Source organism: Mastacembelus armatus, chromosome 21 (assembly GCF_900324485.2).
Source record: "Mastacembelus armatus chromosome 21, fMasArm1.2, whole genome shotgun sequence".
Classification (NCBI taxonomy): domain Eukaryota; kingdom Metazoa; phylum Chordata; class Actinopteri; order Synbranchiformes; family Mastacembelidae; genus Mastacembelus; species Mastacembelus armatus.
The window spans coordinates 23,577,437-23,604,675 of NC_046653.1; the positions used below are offsets into that span (position 1 = coordinate 23,577,437).

Consider the following 27,239-nt stretch of genomic DNA (forward strand, 5'->3'; position numbering starts at 1 on the left):
ACACCGCAGTGATGGGGCTGAATGAGACTCAGGTGTGTTTTAAAGGCTTGGTCTGCAGCTTTTAGCCCCTACGGGGGCCCCGAGGGGCCAAACACAACCTCCGCAACAAATATATTTCTGTTAACACATTTGTGCTTTTATCTAAGGAGTATTTCAAATACTGTACTTTTACTTTACATTTTATACTTAAAGTACATTTGTTTTAATGAATATACACTTTTATTTAATGAACAAATATTTTCACTTTAGTATTTTTCTAATACTGCACATAGACGTGCACTTAAGGAATACATACAGTACATTTTTTTACTTGCAGTACATTTTTCTGTTAAAACTAGAGTTACTTTATTTTTTACTTTACATACTTCTTCCTGTTAATACTAAGAAATATACACTTTTCATACCTTAAACACATTTTTCTAATGTTTGTGTACCTGAGTAGGATGCAGGAGCTTAATGCAGTACTTTTACTTGTTGAGAAGTATTTCCATACTGCTTTCCATCATTGAGGATTTTTCTACATCCCTGCTCAAGTCGCTTCTTGTGGAAACATTCCTGATCACAGGCAGCCTGTGATTTGAAGCCTCCACCCTGGGGCGGGTTAGAGATGAGGGAGGTGCGGCTCACCCAGCAGCATCATGGGTATTTTCAAGGATTAGTATGTTCATTGATAAAGGAAACTACTTACTGTGTTGTGTCTGACAGGTGACATGAAAACCTTCCACCTTACAGTAGGTGTAATCCTCACTGATGATACATGGAAACTCTGCTTAGAGTTTATTTACCACATTAGTCTCAGTTCCTGTTTACTCCTGATTTCATCAACTTTTATTAGCTTTTAGAGCTCAGACTGTTTCTGTTCTGAAAGCTCTGGTAATCTGTTTTCATTTGAGAAGCAAAGCAAAGATTATTATTTCCGGCTCATTTCGCTCAAATGTGCTTCAAAAATAAAAAGGTGTATGTACAGAACATCCATCCATCCATCATCTATACCCCCTTAGTCCTAACCAGGGTCCCAGGGATCAGCTGGAGCCTATCCCAGCTCTCTTTGGGTGAAAGGCAGGGGTCCACCCTGGACAGGTCCCCAGTCCATCACAGGGCCACATAGAGACAAACAACCTCACACACTCACACTCACTCCTATGGGCAATTTAGAGTCACCAATCAACCTGACATACATGTTTTTGGACTGTGGGAGGAAACCAGAGGACCTGGAGAAAACCCACACAAGCACAGGGAGAACATGCAGACTCCACACAGAAAGGCCCCTGATGGGTTTCAAACCAGGAACCTTCTTGATGTGAGGCAACAGTGTTAACCACTGAACCACCGTGCTGCCCCTATCCAGAGCATACATAAACAAAAATTACAATTAGACCTACAGTGGGTACGGAAAGTATTCAGACCCCTTTAAATTTTTCACTCTTTGTGTCATTGCAGCCATTTGCCAAAATCAAAAAAGTTCATTTTATTTCTCATTAATGTACACTCAGCACCCCATCTTGACAGAAAAAAACAGAAATGTAGAAATTTTTGCAAATTTATTAAAAAAGAAAAACTGAAATATCACATGGTCATAAGTATTCAGACCCTGTGCTCAGTATTGAGTAGAAGCACCCTTTTGAGCTAGTACAGCCATGAGTCTTCTTGGGAATGATGCAACAAGTTTTTCACACCTGGATTTGGGGATCCTCTGCCATTCTTCCTTGCAGATCCTCTCCAGTTCTGTCAGGTTGGATGGTGAACGTTGGTGGACAGCCATTTTCAGGTCTCTCCAGAGATGCTCAATTGGGTTTAGGTCAGGGCTCTGGCTGGGCCAGTCAAGAACGGTCACAGAGTTGTTCCGAAGCCACTCCTTTGTTATTTTAGCTGTGTGCTTAGGGTCATTGTCCTGTTGAAAGGTGAACCTTCGGCCCAGTCTGAGGTCCTGAGCACTCTGGAAGAGGTTTTCTTCCAGGATATCTCTGTACTTGGCCGCATTCATCTTTCCTTCAATTGCAACCAGTCGTCCTGTCCCTGCAGCTGAAAAACACCCCCACAACATGATGCTCCCACCACCATGTTTCACTGTAGGGATTGTATTGGGCAGGTGATGAGCAGTGCCTGGTTTTCTCCACACATACCGCTTAGAATTAACGCCAAAAAGTTCAATCTTGGTCTCATCAGACCAGAGAATCTTATTTCTCATAGTCTGGGAGTCCTTCATGTGTTTTTTGGCAAACTCTGTGCAGGCTTTCATGTGTCTTGCACTGAGGAGAGGCTTCCGTCGGGCCCCTCTGCCATAAAGCCCCGACTGGTGGAGGGCTGCAGTGATAGTTGACTTTGTGGAACTTTCTCCCATCTCCCTACTGCATCTCTGGAGCTCAGCCACAGTGGTCTTTGGGTTCTTCTTTACCTCTCTCACCAAGGCTCTTCTCCCACGATTGCTCAGTTTGGCTGGACGGCCAGGTCTAGGAAGAGTTCTGGTTGTCCCAAACTTTTTCCATTTGAGGATTATGGGGGCCACTGTGCTCTTAGGAACCTTGAGTGCTGCAGAAATTCTTTTGTAACCTTGGCCAGATCTGTGCCTTGCCACAGTTCTGTCTCTGAGCTCCTTGGGCGGGTCCTTCGACCTCATGATTCTCATTTGCTCTGACATGCACTGTGAGCTGTAAGGTCTTATATAGACAGGTGTGTGCCTTTCCTAATCAAGTCCAATCAGTTTAATTAAACACAGCTGGACTCCAATGAAGGAGCAGAACCATCTCAAGGAGGATCAGAAGAAATGGACAGCATGTGAGTTAAATATGAGTGTCACTGCAAAGGGTCTGAATACTTATGACCATGTGATATTTCAGTTTTTCTTTTTTAATAAATTTGCAAAAATTTCTACATTTCTGTTTTTTTCTGTCAAGATGGGGTGCTGAGTGTACATTAATGAGAAATAAAATGAACTTTTTTCATTTTGGCAAATGGCTGCAATGACACAAAGTGAAAAATTTAAAGGGGTCTGAATACTTTCCGTACCCACTGTAATTGTAGAAAACCACGTAAATCAATCCAGCACTTTAATAACCAAATGCACAGAGTAATCATTTTCAGTCTTCTATAACAGAGAAAAGCAGAAGGCTGCTTCATCAGCTTTTTACTTTTTTACCTCAAAACCAATAAAACTCCTGACGCAGACCAGTTAAGAGGTCTAATAGGTCCATACTGAACAAAAAGATCTAAGGGGCCATGGAGCAATGAAATGGTGAAGTACTTCCTGGTGTACGGTGGCGTCTGAATTCTAATCTGTCACTATCTACTAAGGAGCTGCAAAGAGGAAAGAGAAAAATAGAACACAAAGGCAGAAAACAGCTTATTTAAGTTCAAGTTCATTTTGAGACTGAAGCTCCTTTGTTTCTGATATAAGATCATCAGAATCTGTAATTACATGGTTTAAGTAACAATTAGACAATATCAGATTTACATGATTCCTGCAGCTGCCTTCTCCCTCAGACTGTCAGACCCACAGCCGGTGGCGTCTGCTGGAGAATCTGGGTCACAGCTCGAGTCTGCTTCAGTGGAAGAGGAAGAGGAGGGGAGATGTTTTTCATTTCTGTGGCTGTGAGCCACAGTTTTTTATTTTTAGCATGATTCCTACTTCATTCACCAGTTATGCACATGCTGGACACTCAGTAATTCATTCACATTTTAAAGACTAAAAACCTCCTAGAAAATAGTTTAGGGACATAAATTTCCTTCTCCGTTATGACAAACTTACTTCCCCCAAGGTGAGAGCTGAGCTCATCCCAAACAAAACCACCAGGACGGCCCATGTTCTGTGCTAAACCTCTGCTTTGATGTGTCCTCTACATGCATCTTCATATTTTTGCAAATTTCATTACTTTTTACAACAAACTAACACCTGTGGTGTGAATTTGTCAGATTTAGCTTAAGTGTTTTTATTTGTCTTTGGTATAAGGATGTACTTTCAGCTACTGCATCCATGAGTCTAAACATTCATATTTACACAGGGGAAAAAAAACTCACTGACACAGAGAAATGGAATTTTTCTACACAAACATTTTATTTGGTTAAATAAAGCAACAGTCTAATAAGAACAGAGGAGATGTGAAACATGGAGAGAGCCTATCGTTACCTTTAAAACATGTGATGACTGCACTGTGTTGTTCTATCAAGGCTGGTCTGACCATGACCGCTCCTTACAGGGATCACTCAACAACAACAACAAAAAAAAAAATCTTCAAATAAAAAATACAGACTCTACAACGCTCCTTCTTTTATTTCCCTAATTTCACACTCTGGCTCAATTTGGGCTCAATAACCGGCATAGAGGGGAGGGAGAGTTTCTCTAAATAAAAACAGACTGGGTCCTACACAGAGTGGAGGGTGATATTTGACAGAGGACAAAAACAAAGAGCACATAGATGTTTATTTACAAGACGTACTCCAGCTCACAGCGGACGTACATGTTCTTCTCGTCATTATAGACTTGTGGGTAGTGGGCTATGAGGGCGTCCTGTGAGCCGATGTAGATGGAGTTGTAAATCTTCCAGTAGACGTCTCTCACCTTCCTGGCTGGATGGAACAAACCCTGGAGATACAAGCAACACATGAATCACAGTGACCTTTGTTTGGTTTTTCTTATTTTCTTCTTATTGCAGACACAAAAAAATCCAAACGTGATCCTGAGAACATGTAAAAATCAGCCTGGTCCCAGTCGGCCCTACCTGTAAGCAGTACTGCAGCATTCGGCAGGGTCCGATGGCCACCCTCAGCCCCTCCAGGGCACCCATCACTGCCTGGATCACATGAGGCGACGTCTCGAACACGTTGGGCCACACGTAGTTCAGTAGGTGGTTGAGGGAGTCTTCACAGCCGAAGCCATAGACGCCCAGAGACATGTGCTGGACCACCGCGCTGGCGGTCTGTCTGTGGACCAGGTCTCTGCAGGATGACAGGAGTCCAAGGTCAAGACTAACCAAACACTTCCTGCTATAACTGGATTGTCACGTAAACTTAACCCTGTGGGGTCCTGGCCAGTAACAGGACTTTAGCCTCATTAGGGGCTGAGCTCACCTGTCCATGAGCGCGTCCTCCAGCAGAGGAGTTACAGCGTAGATGTAGTCTTTGCCCATCTCTCCGATGTACTCGAACAGGAAGGACAGAGACTTGAGCACGCCGTTCTGCACGTTGAGCTCGGGCACGCGGTATTCGTTCATGAGCGCCGGCAGCACCGTGAACGGCGAACAGGTCTCGGCAACGATGGCGATGGCCACGGTTGTGCAGACCCTGTTCTGACGCTCCTGGACCTTCAGGTTGTTGAGCAGAGTGGCCAAGACGTCATGGGGGCTAAGAGGAGGAGGACAAGGTAGTGGTTAAATGGTTTTCATACAGAAACACAGACCGTTAGTGTCGTTACACTGATGACTGTCAGACATTTTTATATGACCAACTACACTTCATGGAATTTAATAATTAATTAATAATTAATTTAAAAACATTTGTCATTTTAAATGACGGTTGTGTGACAGACGGCTCTCACCCAATTGCTTTGGCAATATAACCAAACGTGTTGACAGTGGCTCTGCGGATGGCCTTCTTGTGAGCCTTTAGCAGCTCCAGCAGCTCAAAACAAATCCTCATCCACTCCCTGGCTGACACATATTCAGCACCCCTAAAAAAAAACAAAACAAAACAAAAAAACAACACACAGAAGTCAGGAAAACTGAAAAGCTGAAAGGACATTACAATCAGCCGCACGTAGCTTCATATACTGACCTGTCAGCAATCCTGCCCACCAGGTCGATACAGTTCTCCTGCACTTTCTCATGCCTGTTCTTCAGGATGGGAGTCAAGCGAGGAAGCAGGTCTTTGATTGGTGGGGTCATCTTGTGCATACCTGCAGGTAGCGGGAAAAACCACCCATTAGCTTTACAGATGCTTCCTGTCCTAAACCCTGACATCTGATCGAGCAACAAGGAAAACAGACTTGTGAATGAATGGTGATGCAGTGAGGTAACATACCAATGACATTAACAATGGCCTTCAGCGCTCCCAGGATGCTGCCCAACACCTCGGGGTACTCCTCTCCCAGGTACTCATACAGCACCACACCCAAGTGACCCATCAGCTTCTCCTGCAGAGACAGCCACACACAAAAAAAATGCATCAGTTTTGAAAGTGAGTGTCTGGGTGTGTGGATCTGTGTTCTAAGTCTTCGTGGCGTACCTCCTGGCAGGTCTTCATGACCACAGCTGTACGGGAGATCAGGTCAGCGGCCTGCTGACGGACTTTGGCCGACTTGTTGTTCAGACGCCACAGCACCGTACCACAGATCTGAGGGAGGTAAGGTTTCACACGCTTCCCGAGGGCATTCACCACTGTGCCAAATCCATTCAGCATCACAGAGTCCTGGAGAAAGGAAAAGCAAGAAGATCTGTAAAGAGTTTCTCTTCCTTTACTGAAAAATCTTCACTTTTAAATTTCATTTCCAGCTCTCTCACCTCTGTGGTCTGTTCCTGGAAGGCGTACAGGATACCGTCGATCAGCTGCTCCTCCAGCTTGTGGTCGATGTCAGCGGCACCCAGATTTCCCATGATCTTTTCAATGGTCTCCATCACCATCTTTCTGTACTGCTCTGCCTCATCCTTCAGGTCATCAACGATGCGAGAAATTATCTCTGCTGCTCCCACTTTGTTGGCCAGCTCCACTGTTGTGTCCACCAGCTGTTTGAGGAAAACGAACAGTGATTAAGCAGACGACAAGCACAGGGTGGATATCGTAATGTCTCCGGACTGGTCTGTTTGTTTGCTGACCTGTCTGTAGTTACGTCTGTCCAGAGCCATCCTGTGCTGCCAGAAGTGCTTGAAGAAGGGGGGCAGGATCTCAGTCTTAATGTAGTTGGCTTCCACACCATCAGTGCCACAACACTGCTTCACCACCTATGTGAGAAGAGACATCAGTAAGGATTCAAAGCACTTCTTTGGTTCTCTTTAGTCAGGCAGACGCTGAAATGACTAAACCAGATTTGAGCTCAGAATTTCAGAATCGGGCAGAACCTCAGCCAGACCAGTTGATGTCCTGTTAAAAGTTACTGGGTGATATTCACAGATTGTGACAGTGCAGGAAGGACCAATACACATTGTACAGGGAGTTAACACTGTACAAGATTAATGTAACACCAGGTCCACCCTGCTTTAGACCACATACATCAGACAAGCCCTGGTTTTAGAGATGTAACCAACGGGTGCAGGGTGAGAACAGGGAGGACACAGATGTCCGCACTGCTGGTTCTCATGTTGGCGTTCATATAGCGAACTACTAGCCCTGCTGCAACCATGTAGTGGTAGAACAGGCGAGAATGAGTCGCAGGTTACTTAAGGTTTACAGAGACAGGATTTAGGCCACAGCATTCACTGAGTGTGAAATGTTACTGTTCCCCTCCTTTACCTTGAGTACAATCTTTTTCATCTCCTCATCAGGGGACTGGAACTCTCTGATCAGGATCAGCATCACCTCTCTGGTGTAGTAGTTTGCATACTCTGCATCCATCAGTGGGATCAGGTAACCGATGGCTTTGAGGAAAGCAGCCAGACCCTGGTAACAAAGTGGGTAAATATTAACTGTTATTCCAAAGTTAGCTCACAGATTTGTACTTGTTTGCCTTAGTAATAAATCTATTTGTCTGATGCTCCCAGCAGAGAATTAATGGTCTTTAATATGACCTCTGCTGACAGCAGCAACCCCTCCAAGGAGACACTCTAGCAAGCACATATTCACACTGTAGCCACGTGCAGGCTTAGTGCTGGGTGTTGATCTTGCACAGAATAGTGATCTCCTGTCCAAACACTTTGGCAACTGCCTTTTCCTGAGCTGAAATCTTACCTTTCCTCTGTGCTGTCTGATACCCTTCCACAGTGGCTTCAGGACTGAGTCAAAGGACTCAATACCATAGGGTGTAGCAGCTTCAGCAAGAGCAGCTATAGCCAGGGCACTGATGGTCCTCACCTTCTGCTGCTCGTCCACCAGACCTGCGGCATCACACAGTCCAAATCAGTCAGAGCTAAAGTACATCTCCTACCAGACACGGTGGCTGTGTCTTCAAAACAATTATAAGCTGCATTCACAGCGTTTCACACAGAATTTATATTATTTTTAAATCCACATTATAAACGTATGCAAAAGTATATCTAGCAATAACAACACAAAGTAGAACACACACAGAGAATCCATCAAATATTTGCCTGGGAAAAAATGGTCTGATATTGACTTTACCTGTAATCGAAATCTGCAGCCCACAGACAAACTCAGCTGTGTGTGTTCTCACACTGTACTTACAAAAGTGGCTTGTTTTAAAAGTTGAGTACTAGAGGATCATTTTAAAATGGATGGAAACGTATCACAGCAGGAAATGTAACCACACAAGTGTAAACTAAGACCAAAAAGCATTAATAATAAAATGAAAATAAATGCCACAGTAGGTTGATATCTGGAACTGGGACTCTGACTCACCATGTTCGATAATCTCCACCAAGCTGCGAAGGTGGGGCAGGATGGCGCAGCCCATAAGGATGGCAATCTGCTGCACAATCTTGATGCCTGTGTGTCGGGCCTGCCAGGACTTCTTGCTTTTACACACGGCTTTGAGGAAAGGCAGGAGAGAGGGAATACCAAGAGCTGAGGCCACCACAGCGAAGGCTCGGGCGGTGGTGTTTCTGACGTACTCGTCCATGTTGTCGATATCAGGTCGCATCGTGGAGATCATGGTAGCCAGACCGGCAGCCTGGGAACAGACAGGAAGGTCTAATAAGTGCCGTAATAGCTTAGTTAAAAATATATGTTTACATCACATTCACATCATTGGTCAGAGCGCCTACACCTGTGATAGCTGATTGTTTTTGGTACCGTGGGGCCAAATTATCATCTGATGGTATTTAGTAGCCCTTTTACAAAGGACTTGCTTTTTGTAAAACAGTCTGCTCAGAATGCTGTATATGTGAATATAAGGATAAAAGGAACTGTAACCAACGGGTGCAGGATGAGAACAGACGAGGCATAAACGTCAGGTCTGCTAACTCTCGTGTTGGTATTAATCTAGCGAACGACTAGCCCTGATCTGACCACCAACTGGTCGAACAGGCGAGAATAGTTCGCTGGAACCTGGCTGGGCATCATCTGTGCTGTATCTTACCTTTGCCAAGTTAGAGATGATCTCTCGGCCTTCCACCCTGGCATAGTAGTCCTCATCGATCAGCAGAGGCTCAATAACCACCAGGATCTGGACACAAAAAGGACATTTATTTAGTTAGTTACTCAGACACAATCCGCTAAAAGAAGTGCACATATGTACACTGAGCCCACCTTGTGTACATATGGTCGAACCAGGTCATCCAGCTTGTAGAGAATGCGGTCAATCACTTTAACCAACAGGTGGCGCTCCTGGTCCTCCAGGGTGGGCGACATGAGCAGCGGCAGGATCTGGTTGAACAGAGGGCCTGCTCCAAATTCACGAGCCTTATCTGTGATCTGACGCAGAGCAGCCTAGGACGAGATGGAGGACAGTCAGTCAGTCAGACAGTGGTTAGAATCAGACGGTCTCGGCAGATTTGCTGATTTTGTCTGCTGCTGCCAGTAGAACCTTAAGTGTCTACACCAAGACATATACTGACAGCAGCAGCTCCTCAGAGAGGGGGCGCTATAGCAAGCAAATATTCACACTGTAGCCACACACAGGCTTAGTGCTGGGTGTTGATCTTGCACTGAAAATGGTTTGTTTAAGTCTCCAAACATGACTTAGGATGAATCATTAGGAGGAACTGAAAGAGGAAACATGGGAACTTAAGGAGACTTAAAGAGAGACCGAAACAAATATGACCAACCTTTCTCATAGGTGGTGTTCCATTTTTAATCTTCAGTAGCAGCTTCATGATCTTTCGTTCTTTCTGCTCCTCGGGGCTCAGGGTGGACTCATCCACCTCCACCTAACAGACACACACAGGGCCAGACATGTTTAACTTCACAGGACAAAAGTGCAGGTGTTGAGTTTACGAGGTTTTGTGTGTGTTGTATACAAATTAGACCCTCACCAGCAGTTTGTCAAAATACTGGATATCATCAGGTTTGAGGAAGGGGAGGTTTCCAGAGGGCTGGTCATTCATCTGTTTTGTGGTGCGATCCTCGGCCTGCATGTGGAAGCCCGTCATGCCTCCGATAGGAGTTGGCGTGGCTGACAGCTTACGGGCCGGTGTACGGATCGGCACATAGCCAGCTGGTGGAGGCAAGACCTGTGGAGAACAAAAATAAATTGTCAGCACAGCCTTAAAACATACTCTTTTTTTCCTTCTAGTAATGAATTAAAAGCAGTAAAGGGGCACGAACCTTGTATCCCTCTGGGAACATGGCATCAAGCTCCTCATCAGTGAGAGGTCGGTTCCTCTCATCGATTTCCCTCTCCCACCTCCACACCTGGAGCTGCTCTGGAGTCATGCTCATCAGGTGGCCTAAAGAAAAGGAGGAGGAAATGTATTTAACCAGTCATACAGTCATGACCTAAGAGACTAAGGATAAGAACAGAAATGGTAGGAGGAACAAATAATACAGCTAAAGGTCAAGGCTTGTTTACCTGGTGTTGGAGTGGCCATGTTCATGGCTGGTGTTCCGATGGGTGTTTTGCCTGGGGTTAGTAGTGGTGTTGAGGATCCCATCTGACTGGCAGGGGTTTCATCCCACCGGGACTTCCTCTTGCTGGCCCCCGGGGTTGGAGTCTCACCCACTGACTCATCTCCTCTGTCTGTGCGTGGGGTCTCAGCCCAACCACTCCCGTGGCCCGGGGTCTCTCTTTCTGTCTTCGGGGTTTCGTCCCAGCGGTTCTTGCGTACACTACCTGTTGCTCCACCGTGTCCAGGTGTGGCGTGGCCAGGTGTGTCCCTGCCAGGGGTGGCAGCACCAGCAGGTGTGTGGCTTGGAGTGGGGTCCCACATGCGGGTACTTGGAGTGGCCCCGGGGGTCTCGCTGCCTTTAGGACGGCCTGGGGTTTCATCCCATCGGCTGTTTGAAGGTGTGTGTGCAGGAGTGTGCCCTGGAGTCTAAAAATAACCGACAATATTCAGCTTCAAAATATGTTTCCTGTATTATTGAATTCCCCCAAATTACATTATACGATGTAGTAACCAGGAAGGGACTAACCCTAATACTACTAAGACACTTATGTTATTTATGCCACATCTATCTATTGGCTGTCTCACCTCAGCAGAGGAATCAGCCTGGTCCCAGCTGGACATCTTTTTGGGTGTAGCATTAGAAGGGGTTTGGTCAGCTGTCTGGTCCCAGCGACGTTTGCGTTTTGCGACACTCTGACTGGCAGCGGACCCATTGACAACTTTCAGGTCCCCTGATTTGGCCTTCTCTGCCAGCTGCTGACGAATCTCTCTCTAAAAACATCAGGAAAAAAAAAAAACATAGAACTGTAATTAAAGTAAAGGAGTTGATAAAGGATTAACATCTGACAATTAAATGCCATGTGGAAATAGACTGTGGGTGGTCACTTACCTCCTCTTTGGACAGGTTCTGCTCTAACATGACGTCCACATATGACCTGACCTGCAGCTTGGGGTCCGGCGTTTTGCCCCCTGCGCGAAAGAGCACGAACAAGAACATAGAGAAGAAGTCATCAGTACACACCCCAGGGACCAAAGTTATTTGAACACAGCAAGCACAAACACAGCCAGCTAACCGTGACTCTCTTTACCAACAGATTAACTTATGTTCCTGTTATTTTTTTTTTTTTTAAACAACTGATTCACAAAACAATGTCCTAATAAATTACATACAAATATACATTTGTCCTTCTTAATTACAGTGATAACATTCTAATGAAAAACAAGCAAATACATAGAGAGAAGAGCTGAGGTTGTGGTGTTTTCTTTAAGTGGATTAAGAAGTTATAGCCATCACTGATGCAGGGGTCCTGGGCTGTGCTCTTCAGAATACGTACACTTTCAGTGCCAAGGGTCCTTCTGCAGTCAGACTTCAACCGGCAGAAAAGAAGCCTAGAAAATTTCTCTTTACCATTAGTAACACTTTGGAAAAGGGTTTGAACTCACACACAACAGTATACCACCTGTGTTGCTGCACATTACTGCACTCAAAAAACAAACATCTTCTTGGGGCATAACTATAAAGCTTTTAAAAAAAATAAAAAATAAAAATCATGTCAGACTCTGGTCCACATTCCCAATTATTTGTTCTAACATAAAAATGAAGTCAAGATTTTGAGGATACATCTAGGAATGGCATTACCATAGAGCAATCAAAAGCATGAACATTTACTTTTGCATTCAAATCAAAAACCAATTTGTCATAAATGTAGTACCACATGCCAGAGCCACACTGACTCATAACAGCACTGGTTATTGTTTTTTATCTTCAAATATTTAGATCTTGACTTCTGTTTCAGGACAAAGGTACGTGATAAAATAAGGCAGAGATATATATTCTAATATTTGGGCAGGGATTTACCATTGTGAATACATGGTAGTTTTTATCTAAATTTGCTAAATTTGATAAGCCAAATAAAAAAAATATTTAAGAGGCTCTTAGGGGGGTGAGATTTGTTGTAGCTGGGCTGCATCTGATTCCCCTCACAGGCCCCAAACAAGCAGCCAGTGGACCCTGACCAAACTGACAAGTGCACAGTTCTGTGTTCCCCATAACCTACACAGGATGAGTTGCTGCACCCTTAACAGAGTGCAGTACAGGACTGGCAAAGCAGTACTGCTGTAGGAGAGAAATTAAGGACAGTTAGTATGGGCCTGTGGTATTTTGGTACACAATTTTCTTGATAACATATTTCTATTTTACAGAGAGAGTTGTAAAATAAAAATATATTTACACAACAAGTTTGTACAAAGAGCTCTCTCTACATGCAGGCTTCTGATAAGCCCTACCTCAACCAAACCTGAGGGCATTTCAGCTCATATTTTCAGGGGACGTGAACATGCAATAAAACCATAAAGAGAGAAACTAGCTTGCTCATAATTGTTACCTATAGCTCTATGTATAAGATCTCTTGCATGTTTCTACGCTAACAATGCCATCTCTGGACAATCTTAAAAGTCTCACAAAGCTAAAAAATGATTCATGATGGCCTGGACAAACTTAATCCTATTAAGCCTAGTAGTGATCATTCTCAAAATGGTTAAAAAAATAAGAAAAAAAGTGGCCATACTGAAGACGTCATGTACAATGATATGCTAACAGGGTCTTTGTATTCAAGTTGAACAAGTCAAAAGTGATGGTGAGTTAAGACAACACACTTTAATTACAGCCCGGAAAGAGAGAAACTGGAAAGAGAGAGGAGTTACGTTCTTTTGTAGCTAATGACTCTGGGTTGAAAAGTGACCCAGCATATCTCTCTCCTCCGCCCCTTTAAGATCTAAAGAGCTGTCTGTCATTAGCTACTGTACAGTCAAGCTAACCCTCGAACTTACTTCCTCATATACTATGACAAGTGGACAGTGTACTTTCCCCATCATAATTTAGGCTGATACTCTCATGGGATTGTTAACCCTTCGACTCACACACAACACATATGCAACCCATGTCTGTTAGGTGAATTACCCCCTTTGAACACTGAACACCTAACCACCTCTCCCACTGAAAAGCATGGTAACCCTGCATTGGGTTTAACTTGATTTAGCTGCACACCCCAGGATAACAATTAATTAGCACAGATCACAACAATATATTTCCAAATCAATATACTGAAGACAAACTACAAGCCCAGGAAGACACTTGTTGAAAAGTTGGAAGACGATTCAAATGTGGATCGTATAATAGGAAGAAAACGTACAGTGACATAAAATGTTCTCACACCACAGAGGATTGACCACAGGGAAGGCATCGAGTCTGGGAAGCAAGCATTTGCATTGTGGTCGAAGGGTTGAACAGCAAAAACATATGTGTGAAACCACTGGTAGTCATGGAGGGTCAGAAAACAGTGAACTGTGAAAAGGGGGAGGAAATGGGGACGATCTAATGAAGACAAAAAGTAGCTGAATTTACCATCTGCAAAAGGGTCGAGACGCTCAGGTGAGATGATCATCTGCCTGCGCCGGGCTTTGTATTCATCCTCCCGCTCTGCAATCTTCTGTGGACGATGTTCTGCAAACGGGTCATACTGCAAAACAAAGAAGGGGTATAGAGTAAGTGTACATCTAACTGGGTAAAGAAAAGTAAGAAAAAACATTATTTTACAATATCTCCAGAGAGAGAATGAATTTGACAGCAAGAACACAGGGATGAAAACTGATTTTGTGACAATAAATCAATACATACTTGCTCATCTGACTGAGGAATGGCATTGAGTATTGCTACTGGTGCATGGTATCCAGGCTTCTTTTGTCCCAACAAGCTTGTTGATGTATCATCTTCATCATCCTGAGGGAAGAAAAACAAAAGTCTAGTCAAATGATGTCAAAATGGCAAAACTGCCCGAGCTTACATGCATAGGTCAAAGGGAGTCAAACTCCAAAAGGAAACTGGAACTGCGACAACCTGAAAACTGATCCAACAGAATACAAACAATGTATTGACAAAGGACTTAACTTGGACTTTATTGAGAATTAAAGGTAAAAGCTGAACAGATCTGCATTGGTGACAAATGCAAAATTGTGCATAGTTTCACTTTTTGCCAAACTGTCATGAAAAATGAATAATGTCACCAGGACATGTTGATGTCTCAAAACCAGGAGCAGTGATGTGTAGAAACACTCCTAAACAGATACAAACTCTTCATGCAATTAAATACATATCAGGAAAATACTTACATCCTCCTGCTCATTGGCAGCGATGGAAGTGACATATCCAGCAAAGCGGCTGTCGCTGCCTCCGTAGATCTCCTGGTCATAAAAACCAGTAGAGTCGAGACCCACTCCCTGCTCTCCTTCCTCCAGCAGGGAAGCCTTCATTCCCTGGATCTCCAGGATCTGGGCCTCAATATCTATATAGAAATGGAAAAAACCAACAAGGTAAGGTGAGAATTCACACAAACACCAAAACATTCTGGAGTTCAAACAACTGTATTTGAGAAGGTATCTTTTGTTTTTCAATTCAATGTTAACACGTTTTTTTGGGTTCTCCATAATTCAAATGTTAGTATTAAGTTAAAAGCATGAACATACATGAGTCTTTGGGGAGTGGATGTTTAAATTGAGAGGCCCTCTTATGTTGTATATTCCTGTACGTATCAAAAGTGAATCTACAAAATGCATTTTACTTTATGCAGTATTGCAGTAATGAATGTGAGCTTCGATATAATACGTGTTCTCCCCTCTGTTTAATCTATAGATGCAGAATAACAACACCACTGCAACCATGATTTCCCCAAACATAAGCTTTCTCAGAGTAAGTTACAGTTTTGTTAGAGCTGAACCCAAGTGCACACATTAGCAAACTATACCAATACAACTCAGTGAGGTTTATAATATCTTTAACGAGGCAGATGAGTGTCCTAAAAAACACTTTATTATGGTTTTTTTATTGATGGCACACATTGAACTTATCACACAGACTTGACAAAAACAACTAATTATGAGTAAGCTGGTTTGTTTCGATATCTAACCAGATAAAGATTAGCACAGGTAACGTGGTTGAATGGTGTTGATAAGTGAAGCTAATGCTAACTGGGATAGCCACATGAGAGCTCTATTTTCATCTAAATAACAGTTAAAAATCTTTAACTACCGATGGGTTCACGATGAATCCAATCCCTAAAGTTGTATTTTAACACTGTTCTGTGTCCGGGGGTGAGGTTACACATTTACATCCACAAATCTGTAAAAAACCGGCCACGGTAAGTTAGCTACCTGAAGCTAAACAGCTAGCAACAGCCAGCGCCATTATCTGTCCGCCTTGTGTCGCACCACGGCCTGCGGCTCATTGCGTTTAAAAAGACTAAATTCACAAATCTGTACGTTCCGCAAACATTTACACACTTATCACAACACTCTATGACACACTTTACCACGCGATGTTGCATTAAACAATAAGGTATTTCTTATTTTTTTGCAAGTAACTTACCTTCGTGGGTTTTGGCGATCTTCGCCATTTTGGTGGTGTTTGCTTGAGACTGAAACCGGAAGTGCGCCAACACTGAGTTCCGTCTCTTTGTAGCTGCTCTCAGACCAGTTTACGAATATTTATCACTTTTTATTTATTAATATTTTTATTAATATTTTTTGTTAAAGACACAATTCACAACCAACAATCAGACCTTTTTTGTATACATACTCCAACAGTAACACTAAACACAGCATTAGTAAAATGAAATTATAAATAAGAAAATAAAATCTATAAAAACGATAAATAAAATAAATACAGTCAGAGGAGTAATATAGTATATACTGGCACCTGATCACATATCGAAGTAATTAATTAACTCTAAAGCATTAAGATTAAAGCATTAAGATTCAGCAGTGGACTTACCATAGTGGTACTCCACTTTCTTTGTAGCTGCTCTCAGACCAGTTTACAAATATTTATTACTTTTTATTATGTTTTTTGCTTATTTTTTGTTACACTGACAATCCACACCCAAGAAGAATCAGACCTTTATGTTGTATAACAGTCCAAGCAACAGTGAATACAGGAGTAAAAAAAAAAGAAAAAAAGCAGCAAGAAAGGATGAAAAGAAAGAAAGATTATGCGATGTAAGTACATAGTGCTCCAAGTCATGCTTTGCAAAGCTTTCTTTTTATAATGATAGCTGTTTCTACTATTCTATTGTACTATTACTATTATTACTATTACTATTTCCACTGTTGTGTGACTATTGTGTCACTCCTGTTCATATCAGTGAGGCTAGACTGAATAATAGAAACACCTGTTTGTATAATGAAGAAACACACATTACAGCCTCCAGAATTATCATGTAACACCTTTCAAGAGGGTTTGAACAAAAAACGATCAGCTCCATGAAGCACGAATGTGCATAATGAACCTGTTTAAGCCACAATCATAGCAGTGAAGCCCATAAGTTCATAAATGTGTGTGGATTTAACCTTTAATTACACGGTCACAATAAGCTGCTTTATAAATTCAGGGCCGGGGTGAAACCTGATCCGGCATCTCGTGACTTTCCTGCGCGCGCGCGTTCGTACACGCGCAGCGCGGATGCCAGTGACGAACGGTTGAACTGGCGAATGGAAAACTCCGAATGGAAACCGATTGTCCAATGAGAGGCCGAGATTCGAGGGGGTGCGTAACGTTTTGGGGGCGGGGCAAACGTGTCGGCAGTGACGCCTCCCTGTCAACCTGGCGTCAGCGAGAAATCCGTCAAAGAAGGGAAGATGGCGAGGGGTGGTCGGAGCCTGAGAAAAGTAGCTGAGTGTATGAAGCAGTTGTCGTCTACAGCCGGCCGGCAAATACAGGCGAGAAACAACGTGAGGTAAAGTATTTCATCTTCGTGGTCTTTTTAACTTCGAAACCTAAAAAGAGTTGGAGATGCCGCACCGAAGACGATAACAGACTGCTCAGCTAAGAGAGTCGTAGAAACCTTACGAAAGATATTTAGTTAGCTTAAAACTGGTTTTATCGAGTATTAAACATATTACAGTCTAAGCTAACGACTTTTACAAACTACTCGAAGTACTGGACTTGTTGAATTTATAAGAAAATCTGCCTTATTAAAGTCAAGAAACCTGCTAACTGTGTGTCTGCCCCATGGTATCACTTTCGGTAAAGAAAACGATTCAGTGCGTTAACGTGTTAACAGTTTACTCCCCTATTTAACGTTACCGTCCAGCTCCCGTTAATAAAACGACAATGCACCGTGAGCTGTGTGCAGCTGTAATGACAAGGGGTTATCAGGATACCTCAGAGCAAGCCCTCAGATCTTTTAATCAAGTGAAAGTGCTTGCACAAGGCTTTACTTGTTTTAAACACCATTTACACAAGATATACTGTATTTCTATAGTGTAGGATCAATACTTCATTCTATCACTAAACAAATACTCTGAGCCTGATTATTAACCCTCTCTTTTGGGTGGTGGTATGCAACAAAGTGCATTTACTCGGTTACTCGTCTAAGTACTAACAAAGTTTTAAATGGGGTATAGAGCAGTTCTTATTATTTCCAACTGAGCTAACTACAATATTAAAGTACTTGGCTGTCTAAAATCCAGTAGTAATATATAGCACATACTAGTGCAACACTTTTAAGTACAGTTATGCAGTCAGAATTTGTAGTAGAGTATTTTTGCAGTTTTTACTACTTTACCACAAGTGTTTCGTTGCATAGTAAACATGAACACAAAGGTTTTTATCAAGGAACATTTACAAACTGAACTAGTAGCATCTTTTAAGTGTAAAAATAAGTAAATGGCAACCCTTTTATTTTAAGTCCTGGATTTTATGACTGGTATATAAACAGTTTCAACAAGTTATAATGTAGTTTTATGCAGCTAAAAGGACTTTTCTGAATATTAAAGTACAGCAGTGCTGAAAGATGCACTTTGATACTTGAGTACCACAGTTTTTCCATCCATAATAATGTATCAGAATTTATTCTATTATTATATTTGGATATTAATAATATGACTATGCAACATAATAAGCTTTGTGGTATAAAAAAGTACAATAATTCTTTTTGAAATGTAGTGCATCAGAAGAATAAGGTAGCATAAAGAAGGAAAATATCTCAAAATTGTACTTGATTATGTCATAACACTCACATGACTGCACCTAGTTTCATGCCACCACTTGTTGATCAAATATAATTCCCACATTTATTAAGTGTTTAAATGCTGGTTATAACAAACTTAAAAGTAAAGTGTAACCATTAATGTTTTCATATGACGTGTATATTGTTGTCAGGTACATTCCTTCAGCATCACAATGACTTAGTTGGGCCTGTTTTCAGTTTGTATCAAGCATCTGATTGGTTTAGTACAGTTGTGAATCACAGTGACATGGCAGTCTAACATTGGTGGAAGTCAGCAAGTGATGTAGTCAGGTCCTTTTGTAGTATGTGCTGTAAGTAAACACTATAAAAACACTCACTACTCGTTCAAAGTTGTACACATTTAAAAATACAGATGTATTATACAACAGCTTTCTAACCTCAGAGTGTCAGCTGCACATTGTGTTGCAGCTAATTTCTACTGCTTTACTGATATATTTTATGTTAATTTTTAATATCTTAAATAACCAATGTCAGTTCCTGTCAGGTGAAGGTAGTGTGCTATTTCAGTCGGACATGTAGTGAGATTAAAAAAAATAAAGTAGCAGAAATCAAAATACTTGGGTTCAGTTTATGTTCCACTACGGCAGCCTAATCACCTAATTAGTTTAGGAGTGAGAAGTTATGGCTGTGTTAGCTATATGTCAGGAGTTAGTTTTTTATGTATTAGCAGCTGCTCTAGCTATATGGCGTTTTGTAACATTTCAGGCCATCCATTTTTGTCTGGGGCTTAAAATCCTTCGTGGTGGAAACTGCATTCCAGCTGACGGGTGATAGGTAAAAATAAGACTACAGCCATTACTCTCCCACGGGAAGAACACAACTAAAATCCAAGTTCACCTCTGGTACAGTGTTTTGGAAGGTGCCAAATTGTATTGAACTGTTTCTGAGGTAAAAAGTAAGATAGTATGCACTCTGATTATTGGAGGCACACAAAGGTTTAATCTGGGAGTGCTATAACTAACGTTTTTTTCACCTTGATGATCAAAACATTGCGTCATTAAACCTGTGAGAGCTTGCAAAATTCAGTTTACAAATGACCTCTCTTTGTGCGTCATGAGCTAGTTTTGCTGGGCATCTGGACTCTTTTGGGGTCAGAAGTGCACACTATCCATCACCTTGATCCTTGATCCAGTTTCTCAACTGTAACTCTCCATATCTGCACTGATACACTTTCATGGACATTCAGTTGAGGTCAGTGCCATGTGTCCCTGTATCACATTTCAGGTAGTAGTGAATGGCTCTCTGTGAAGAGGTGTGGGAATTTGAAGCAGCATGTCATGATAATCACAGAATAGGTTTTATTGGTTTAAGCAGATGATGACATTTATCTTAGCACATCACAATGAACAGTGACATAATAATAGCGAGTTAAATCTAAATATACACCTTTATAACGACGTTGTGCTCCCAGTGCCCAGGACATCATGGAACAGAGTGCCACAGGTGCAGTGGCTGACAGCCAGTCAAATCCAGTGACCCTGCAGGCGGCTTTTGTCACGAGTAGCGGTTGAGTTATGCATTCACTTTGTGCGAACGTTACATACCAGTTTGTACCCATCCAGGATTAGTAGAGTCCTTCCATTCATGGTGTCAGAGAGGATCAGTCTCCCTGTCCTTACCCATGGACCCACAGGCAACAGAAACTGCATTTAATTATTGAAGCTGCAAAATGATTATCACAGACAGAAAATGAAGCAGCAGCTACTTTGATAACTGGGTCATTGATTTAGTCATTTTTAGGCACAAATGCCAAATATTCACATTTACATTATCTTTAGGTTTACCTTTGCTGGGATAAAACAAGACATTGGAAGTGTCTGTTTTGACATCTGCTTTTTCTACTATCTACAGAGCAAACTGAATTAATTAATCAAGAAAATAATTGTTGCTTGCAGCCCTGAGTGTCTTCAGTCACATCTAATACATGTCAAATGTTATTGCTCATTGTCACTGGATTTTAAAGTAATAGTTAGAAACTTCAGAGACTCACACACTCTTATGATTTTAAGTAGAAACAGGCTGTTGACTCAGTGACATTGGAATTTTAGCTTAACACTGCATATTAACTGCATTTTTCTTGATGGGACACTTACTCCAGTGCAGCTGGACCGCATACACTACCCACCTGCTGTTGGAAAAGGATTCCCGCGTTATGAGGCTGTGATATAACCGAAGCATAATCATTAACAAAATTCTACAAATTCTCCCCCCCCAGCCATTGTACATGTGCAGAAACTTAGGCCAACAGAAAGTAACAAACCAGGGCTAAGCAAGCCCAGGCTCTCCAGTGTTTCGTATCTCCAAGGCAAAGTTAGTGCCCTTGACCTTGTTCCTTTCTGACTTACTATAATCTGTTTTATTTAAATGGCAGATACCTGGGAAGTTTGGCATGAGGGTTTCCATGTAAAGACTCCTTGTTTGTGCTTGATTTACAGGCAGCATAGGATTATTAGCATTAGATTTGTAGTTCCTGTCCCACTTATGTTTGTTACTAAAAAGGTTAAAGTGACTGTAATTTGTATTTTTAGATCACAAATGTGTCAAGTGACAATAAGAGAATGGGAAGTGAGTGGCTTGTAGTGATGACAATGCAGAGATTTATCATCAGCGTCGACAGCTCCTCTTGGCTTCACAGTGAGGCTCAGTGTCATTGTTTAGCCCACAGCCTCTCTGTTCTGGTTCACTCCCACCTTATAGTGACGTTTATGGCCACCGTAGGAAGCAGCTGTTTCCAAAGAAAAGCCTCTAAAAAGCCACAGTCCTCTACCTGCTCAGCAGCAAACAGCAGATAGACCCAGTCAAGGATGAGCTGGTGAACATAGTGGAGCATTTAACAGCTAAAGAGCTCAGAAGGTGGTGGAGACCAAACCTAGAGCTCAAACTGAGGGAAAACTGGGTGGCTGAGATTCATAATGCATTATAATCGTGCTTCATTACCTTTAGAAGTTTGTGGGTTAAAGAATTTATCCAAGGCTGCAAATGGATCAAATCAATGAACATTTTACATTTTATAAAGAGGATCAAAGTTTTAGATTTACTGTAACAGTAATGATCAGTCAGAACGTGCATCTTAACTGAAACCTTAAGTTAATAATTTAATACTGCGCACACTGTCTTTGTGAATGGTCATACCAGGAAGTAAATTCCATTCATGCACACTGAACTGACCCAGGGAAATATAAACATCCTTTCTGCAGATTTTCTGGTTAAAAAATCGAAACTACTACTAAAGTCTGTAAACTGTAAAAGTCCCTGTAGGTTTTTAAAAAAATTCCCACAGACATACTCGAACATGTTGCTGATCAGTAATCAAACTGTCACAGTTTAACTATATCTTGTTTTTTGTCTTGTTTTGTGGTTCACAAGAGTTTAGTGTATTGATTGAGATGCTTATGTTGCTTTTCTGACCCTGTTGGTGTTTGTTGTGTAAGCAGATATCTGTCATCATGTGGGATCCTGATGCGGGTGCCTCCCCTGCTGGGTGCAGTCCTGCCAGGACGTGGTGTTGTGCTGCCTGCCCGCAGCTTCTTCAACCTCGCTGATTCCTTCTCCAAGAGGAAGGAGTACTCAGAGAGACGTATCATTGGGTGAGTCTCCAGTCTGGTCTCACTTTCCTTGTGTGATGTAGTGGGTCTTTATATTATCTGCACCAGGGTACATGGTATGCAGGACTTAATGTCACTCTGTGGTTTCCATCCGCCACTTTTTGTGGACATTTATATTTGCCTATATTTATATTTGAGTGGAGAGACTGGGAATTGAACTATCACAAAAATGTTTTCATGTGTGCCTGAGGGACACAACTTGGTATATTGCTAAAAATGGAAACAGCGACTTAACAGTGACGTATGTGAATCCTGTGATTTAAACGTCACTGGATGAAAACTAGCACCAAAGTTTTCTTTAACATTTCTCATCTGAAACCACTTGAGCTTTGAATGGTGCTTTTTTTTTTTTTTTTTTTTAACTAGGTCAGCTTGTTCTTCTGCAGCGGTTTACTCTGCTGGAAAACTAGCGCCCCCGGCTGTTTTTCTGGATGAGACAGCTCTTAAAGTGTGCGTTCATTCACATTTGCTTTGACAGGTTCAGTTAAAGTTTCCTTTAACTTGACAAGGCCGATAAACCATTAAAAGAAGGAAGGAAGGAAGAAATAGAGGACAGTGAAGATGATACAACAGAGTGTACTTTACAGGAAGCAGCAAACTGTAGATTAAAGTAAATGAATATGAAATGTTAAGTGTAGAAAAGTGAGGTCATCATAGGTTGTCTTAAATGCTATCTGAGCTTCTACGTATGTGTCTGTGCATGACGCACAAGTTGTTCTCCTGTGACCCATGGGGAGGTCATAAGCACTAAATCTGGTTGTATAAATACACTCAAGTGCCAGCAGCTATTTTCCCTCAGCTGCAATGATGCAGTTATATAACAGCAGAGCTGGAGACACCGGGACCTCTCATTCAAACCCACGCTGCCTTTATCTTAGTGCACTTTTTTCCGTGTCTCTGTGTGTTCTTGATTAACCCAGTTCAGATGGTACTGAGTTGTTTGCCAGCCTTGTTTATTGTTATGTCACAATTGCCGGCATTCATCTGCTTTTTGACGTGCACGTTGAGAGCTCAGATCTCTCTGCTCTGTATTTGGGACTGTGCAGGTATTCCATGCAGGAGATCTATGACGTGGTGGCCGGTGTGGAAAACTATCGCCTCTTTGTTCCCTGGTGCAAGAAGTCTGATGTGGTGTTCCAGAGATCTGGTTTCTGTAAGGCCAAGTTAATGGTGGGCTTTCCACCAGTGGTGGAGAACTACACTTCACTTGTCACTACAGTGCGCCCCCACCTGGTCAAGGTAAGACACTGCCTTCTATTTCAGTACAGGCTTCATGCCTGATTCTGACCCTAAACCCTCAACTTTCTTCTGTGTGCACAATTGAATATCAGCAAACCAGTTGCAGCCACTTTGTGTATTTTGTTTGCCAGGCATCCTGTTCAGAGGGTAAACTGTTCAACCACCTGGAGACAGTTTGGCGTTTCAGCCCCGGCCTCCCGGGTTACCCTCGTACCTGCACGGTGGATTTTTCTGTAAGTAGAAGCAGCTTGCCAGCTGTAGTCATCAGACCTCCTAAAACACACACAGTACTGTGCAAAAACAGATCCAAAGCCCTGGCATGTTTAGAGAATAAAATTCTCCGCTGCCTCTCTCCTCAGATCTCCTTCGAGTTTCGATCCCTCCTTCACTCCCAGCTCGCTCACGTCTTCTTCGACGAGGTGGTGAAGCAGATGGTTTCTGCGTTTGAGCGCCGTGCCTCGAGCGTGTACGGCGCAGAGACGCAGATCCCACGCGAGCTCATGTTCCACGAGGTTCACCACACGTAGCGACACCTCTGCTGCACAAACACAGATACACAAACGCAATGCCCGATGCCAATGATTGAGAGAAACATGAGAAGGGAGGAAGTGTGTAGAGAAACAAGAGGCTCCCTGTTCTAACTGAAAACTGCAGTGCCTTCCTCACAACAATGACCAAGTTTATTCTCACCACATCTCATTTCCGATGTGGATCCACCAGCCATTTTTCAACTTGGTGCTAAATGTGTACAGACTTGTTTCCATTTCAGTTTTTTGCATTTGTTAATTCCATTTTCAGGACTTACACTGAATCTGTGCCTGGCTGTGAAACTGAGTTCACGGGGTATGAGTGAGAGGTGAGAGTGTGGCCTGACTATCGGTAACGATGCCTGTCAGCTACACTCAGCAGTTCACTACACTGCTCTAACCACAGTTTTTCTACAGTGACGCCAACAAACAAACGTAAAATGCTGCTGTAAGAAGACATGTACAGCACAGGTCCTCCAAAAACAAGTTCCTATCAGTGTTTGACTCTTTCTATCATGGACCAGTGGTCAAACCGAGGGACGGGACAAATAATCCTTATCACAGAATGCTGTGGTGAACTCTGCAGTACGACACAGATTGTGTTGTTGATGCAGAGGTGTTTCCCCCCCTGTCCTGCTCTCTGCTAGTTCAGCCTCGTTCCAGATCAAGATGTTTATGTTGCTGCTGGACTTTGGTTCTCACATTCTGTCATCCTGCTCATCGTCAGTGTGTTTTCATCCCCCATTAATCTGAAGATTATTTTCTGCATTAATCAATGAATTGTTTAACCAGTGAAATGTTTGTCATGAAAAAGTGGCTTTCACCGTTTCTCCCTCAGACATTGTAATATCTTCTGTTTACTGACAAAATCACTGACATACATGACAAAGAAAATCAGCAAACATCATATTCGAGACGCTGGAATCACGGAAGGTTTTGCTGTTCTGCTTAAGAAATGGCTCAAAACATTTACTGCTTCCAGCATCTCAAATGACAGAATCTGGTGCTTTCCTTTGTTCTGTATGATAGTAAACTCAATATCTGTGGGTTTGGGGACTTTGTCACAGTTTTCTGACATTTTAGAACCAAATTCATTGAGTAAGAAAATAATCAGCAGATTAATCAATAATGAAATGCAGCCCTACACCAAACTTTATCACCCTGTGGTTATAGCAGTGCAGAAAGCTAATGAGGACAGCTTGTTTACTACAACACATTGATGAACTAGCGTCAGCACAAACCTCAGAACTGTCCGAGTCACAGTTCACAGCTGAGACCGGTCAGAGGTGAGAGCCAGGGCGACAGGTCCCTCAATGAGGGAGCGATGATGCGATGATGTCAGCAGCAATACGCACCACTGTGAGACCAGGCGCCAGACTCAGGTCTTGATGCTGGTCTGCGATGACTTGAATGTGAAGGGCACAACACAACGAAAACTGTATAAGCTCGGCTTGGACAGCATCGCAAACACAAGCAGCTTTTTCAATGAAACTGACACAACGCTGCTCCGTCGGTGTGGTGTGTTGTATTGCACACACACCACTTGAGGCCATGCAGGATGGCAGTTGAGCAGGGAAAGATGTGGAAATACAGGATCCGCTGATAGAGCCGACCAACCTCTCCATTCAATATGAGCAAATTCATTTATTAGGATTACTTTTATTTATACTCTGCACTTCAGTAGGGAATGTAAGAAAATAGATACTGCCCAAGCCTGGTATATACAGGTGCTACTTAACTCCACAGGTGAAAATAGACTTGTGGCTAATACACATGATGTTACAATCTGACCACAGACTATTACATACTGTATTTATAAGAATTTATTAGAGGAGAAAAGGGCAGAGGCAGGTTAGACGGTGTGTCACACTGTGTATGACGAGGACGTGCAGGTGGATGTGTAAAAATGACTGCAGATCAATGTACCAAATGTACTGTAAACTATCAGGAATACACACCTTTCACAGGGTGCTGAACTTTTATTTTTGCTTTCCTTCTGAGTAGGGGACGGTGTCATATCTTCTTCTCAGTGTTACATGCACTATGCTCTCGTCAGTATTAAGGGAGCAATGCTGGACATAAGAGTTGCTAAATTATACAGCCAAGTTTGTTGTTTTTCTTAAGTGTGCAATATCAGTAGTATGAGTGTTATTTTCAAATGCAGTAAGCATGTAAACCCACTGTTGCTATAAGGGCCCAAACTGACTGGCGAGGCACAGCCAAGGGCCCGTTTTTATCAAAGCGTTAAGAGTGACACTTAAGAAGGACCAACTCACCAGTGAAGATGTCGATTGTTGAGTGTGAGCATCATCAAGTGACATCTTCCTGTTTGCTGCCAGCTGTTAAACTATCACGATTGAGCTCAGAGAAGCAACAGCCAATCAGAGAGGTGCATCTGCCATATTGTACATTCTCTTACGACAACAACGAATGACACTTTATTCAGTGGTGCGTTATTCTGCAAGAACATGTAATTTCTTAAAAGCTTTGTTTGTGTTTAAATCCGCAGGAAGAGTGTGATATATTTCTAATGCATACATTGTCTGAAATGGAAACAAAATTCTGTTGGCAATTATCAGAGAAATCATATAATGAGAATTTAGTTGCACCCACTGGACATGCTTCAACAGTGATCGCAAAATGTTGGATTTATTTTTGTTAGCGCCACTGGTAAATGCTTAAAGAAGAGCAAATGTACAAATGCAAATAATCAACTGAGAGTATTTTATTATTCAGAAAACGTTGCATGTTTATGAGGATCTTCTCTTAACCAACTTCAGACCTCAGCAGCTTTCTGACCTTTACGAGAAGTTTGATAAGTATCTGTTATTCTTGAGTTTGTGAGTAGAGATAAAAGTGAAGGATTATGCTTTTCTCTTTTGCTTAAGTCCAAAATTTGACTCGGAGTAGTTTGATAAACACGGGCCCTGGTCTCATTGCAGTTTCAGTGAGGCCTTCGCTGTGTATCCAGTCCTAACCACATCCCTCACACCGTGCCTCCTACCGCCAACATATTTATCTCTGTTTTTAAACATTATACTCATTTTATCATATTTATTAGTGTAAGTGTAAATATTGGTGTGAAGGTCATGTAAGAGACACATACACACTTTTAAGAAAAATAGAAAATGTTTTATGGGA

The 27,239-nt window shown here is 42.3% G+C and overlaps 2 protein-coding genes across 7 annotated transcripts; one reads left to right on the top strand and one right to left on the bottom strand.

Annotated features, from left to right (window-relative positions):
* Nucleotides 1-4,027: 4,027 nt before the first annotated feature.
* Nucleotides 4,028-16,141, bottom strand: sf3b1 (splicing factor 3b, subunit 1). 6 transcript variants are annotated; one of them, XM_026294934.1, is made up of 24 exons: nt 16,066-16,141; nt 14,814-14,986; nt 14,323-14,424; nt 14,050-14,164; nt 11,536-11,615; nt 11,232-11,417; nt 10,610-11,072; nt 10,366-10,487; nt 10,074-10,271; nt 9,867-9,968; nt 9,349-9,528; nt 9,179-9,265; nt 8,500-8,770; nt 7,873-8,018; nt 7,438-7,584; nt 6,804-6,929; nt 6,492-6,713; nt 6,217-6,399; nt 6,013-6,124; nt 5,767-5,887; nt 5,531-5,662; nt 5,065-5,337; nt 4,716-4,932; nt 4,028-4,579 (listed from the first exon to the last, which is right to left on the bottom strand). In XM_026294934.1, the coding sequence occupies exons 1-24, from the start codon at nt 16,091-16,093 to the stop codon at nt 4,421-4,423; spliced, it is 3,945 nt and encodes a 1,314-aa protein (XP_026150719.1). In that variant the 5' UTR covers nt 16,094-16,141; the 3' UTR covers nt 4,028-4,420. The 6 variants fall into 6 exon arrangements, 5 of the variants coding, with proteins under 5 accessions (XP_026150719.1, XP_026150721.1, XP_026150720.1 ...); XM_026294936.1 differs by lacking the exons at nt 14,050-14,164; nt 14,323-14,424; nt 14,814-14,986; nt 16,066-16,141 and adding an exon at nt 11,981-13,759; XM_026294935.1 differs by lacking the exons at nt 14,050-14,164; nt 14,323-14,424; nt 14,814-14,986; nt 16,066-16,141 and adding an exon at nt 11,878-13,759.
* A 1,156-nt stretch (nt 16,142-17,297) lies between these two features.
* Nucleotides 17,298-25,921, top strand: coq10b (coenzyme Q10B). The gene is made up of 5 exons (XM_026295768.1): nt 17,298-17,431; nt 22,162-22,314; nt 23,379-23,571; nt 23,703-23,804; nt 23,931-25,921. The coding sequence occupies exons 1-5, from the start codon at nt 17,334-17,336 to the stop codon at nt 24,096-24,098; spliced, it is 714 nt and encodes a 237-aa protein (XP_026151553.1). The 5' UTR covers nt 17,298-17,333; the 3' UTR covers nt 24,099-25,921.
* The last annotated feature ends 1,318 nt before the right edge of the window (nt 25,922-27,239 follow it).

Excerpts from the sequence above, each read along its gene's own strand:
- sf3b1 (XM_026294934.1), bottom strand. The coding sequence starts at position 16,093 with ATGGCGAAGATCGCCAAAACCCACGAAG. Across the intron at positions 11,073-11,231 it reads AGGCTGATTCCTCTGCTGAG|ACTCCAGGGCACACTCCTGC; the intron begins GTGAGACAGCCA and ends GGTTATTTTTAG. Across the intron at positions 6,930-7,437 it reads TGAAAAAGATTGTACTCAAG|GTGGTGAAGCAGTGTTGTGG; the intron begins GTAAAGGAGGGG and ends CTTCTCACATAG.
- coq10b (XM_026295768.1), top strand. The coding sequence starts at position 17,334 with ATGGCGAGGGGTGGTCGGAGCCTGAGAAAAGTAGCTGAGTGTATGAAG. Across the intron at positions 22,315-23,378 it reads TCAGAGAGACGTATCATTGG|GTATTCCATGCAGGAGATCT; the intron begins GTGAGTCTCCAG and ends GGGACTGTGCAG. Across the intron at positions 23,805-23,930 it reads CCTGCACGGTGGATTTTTCT|ATCTCCTTCGAGTTTCGATC; the intron begins GTAAGTAGAAGC and ends CTCTCTCCTCAG.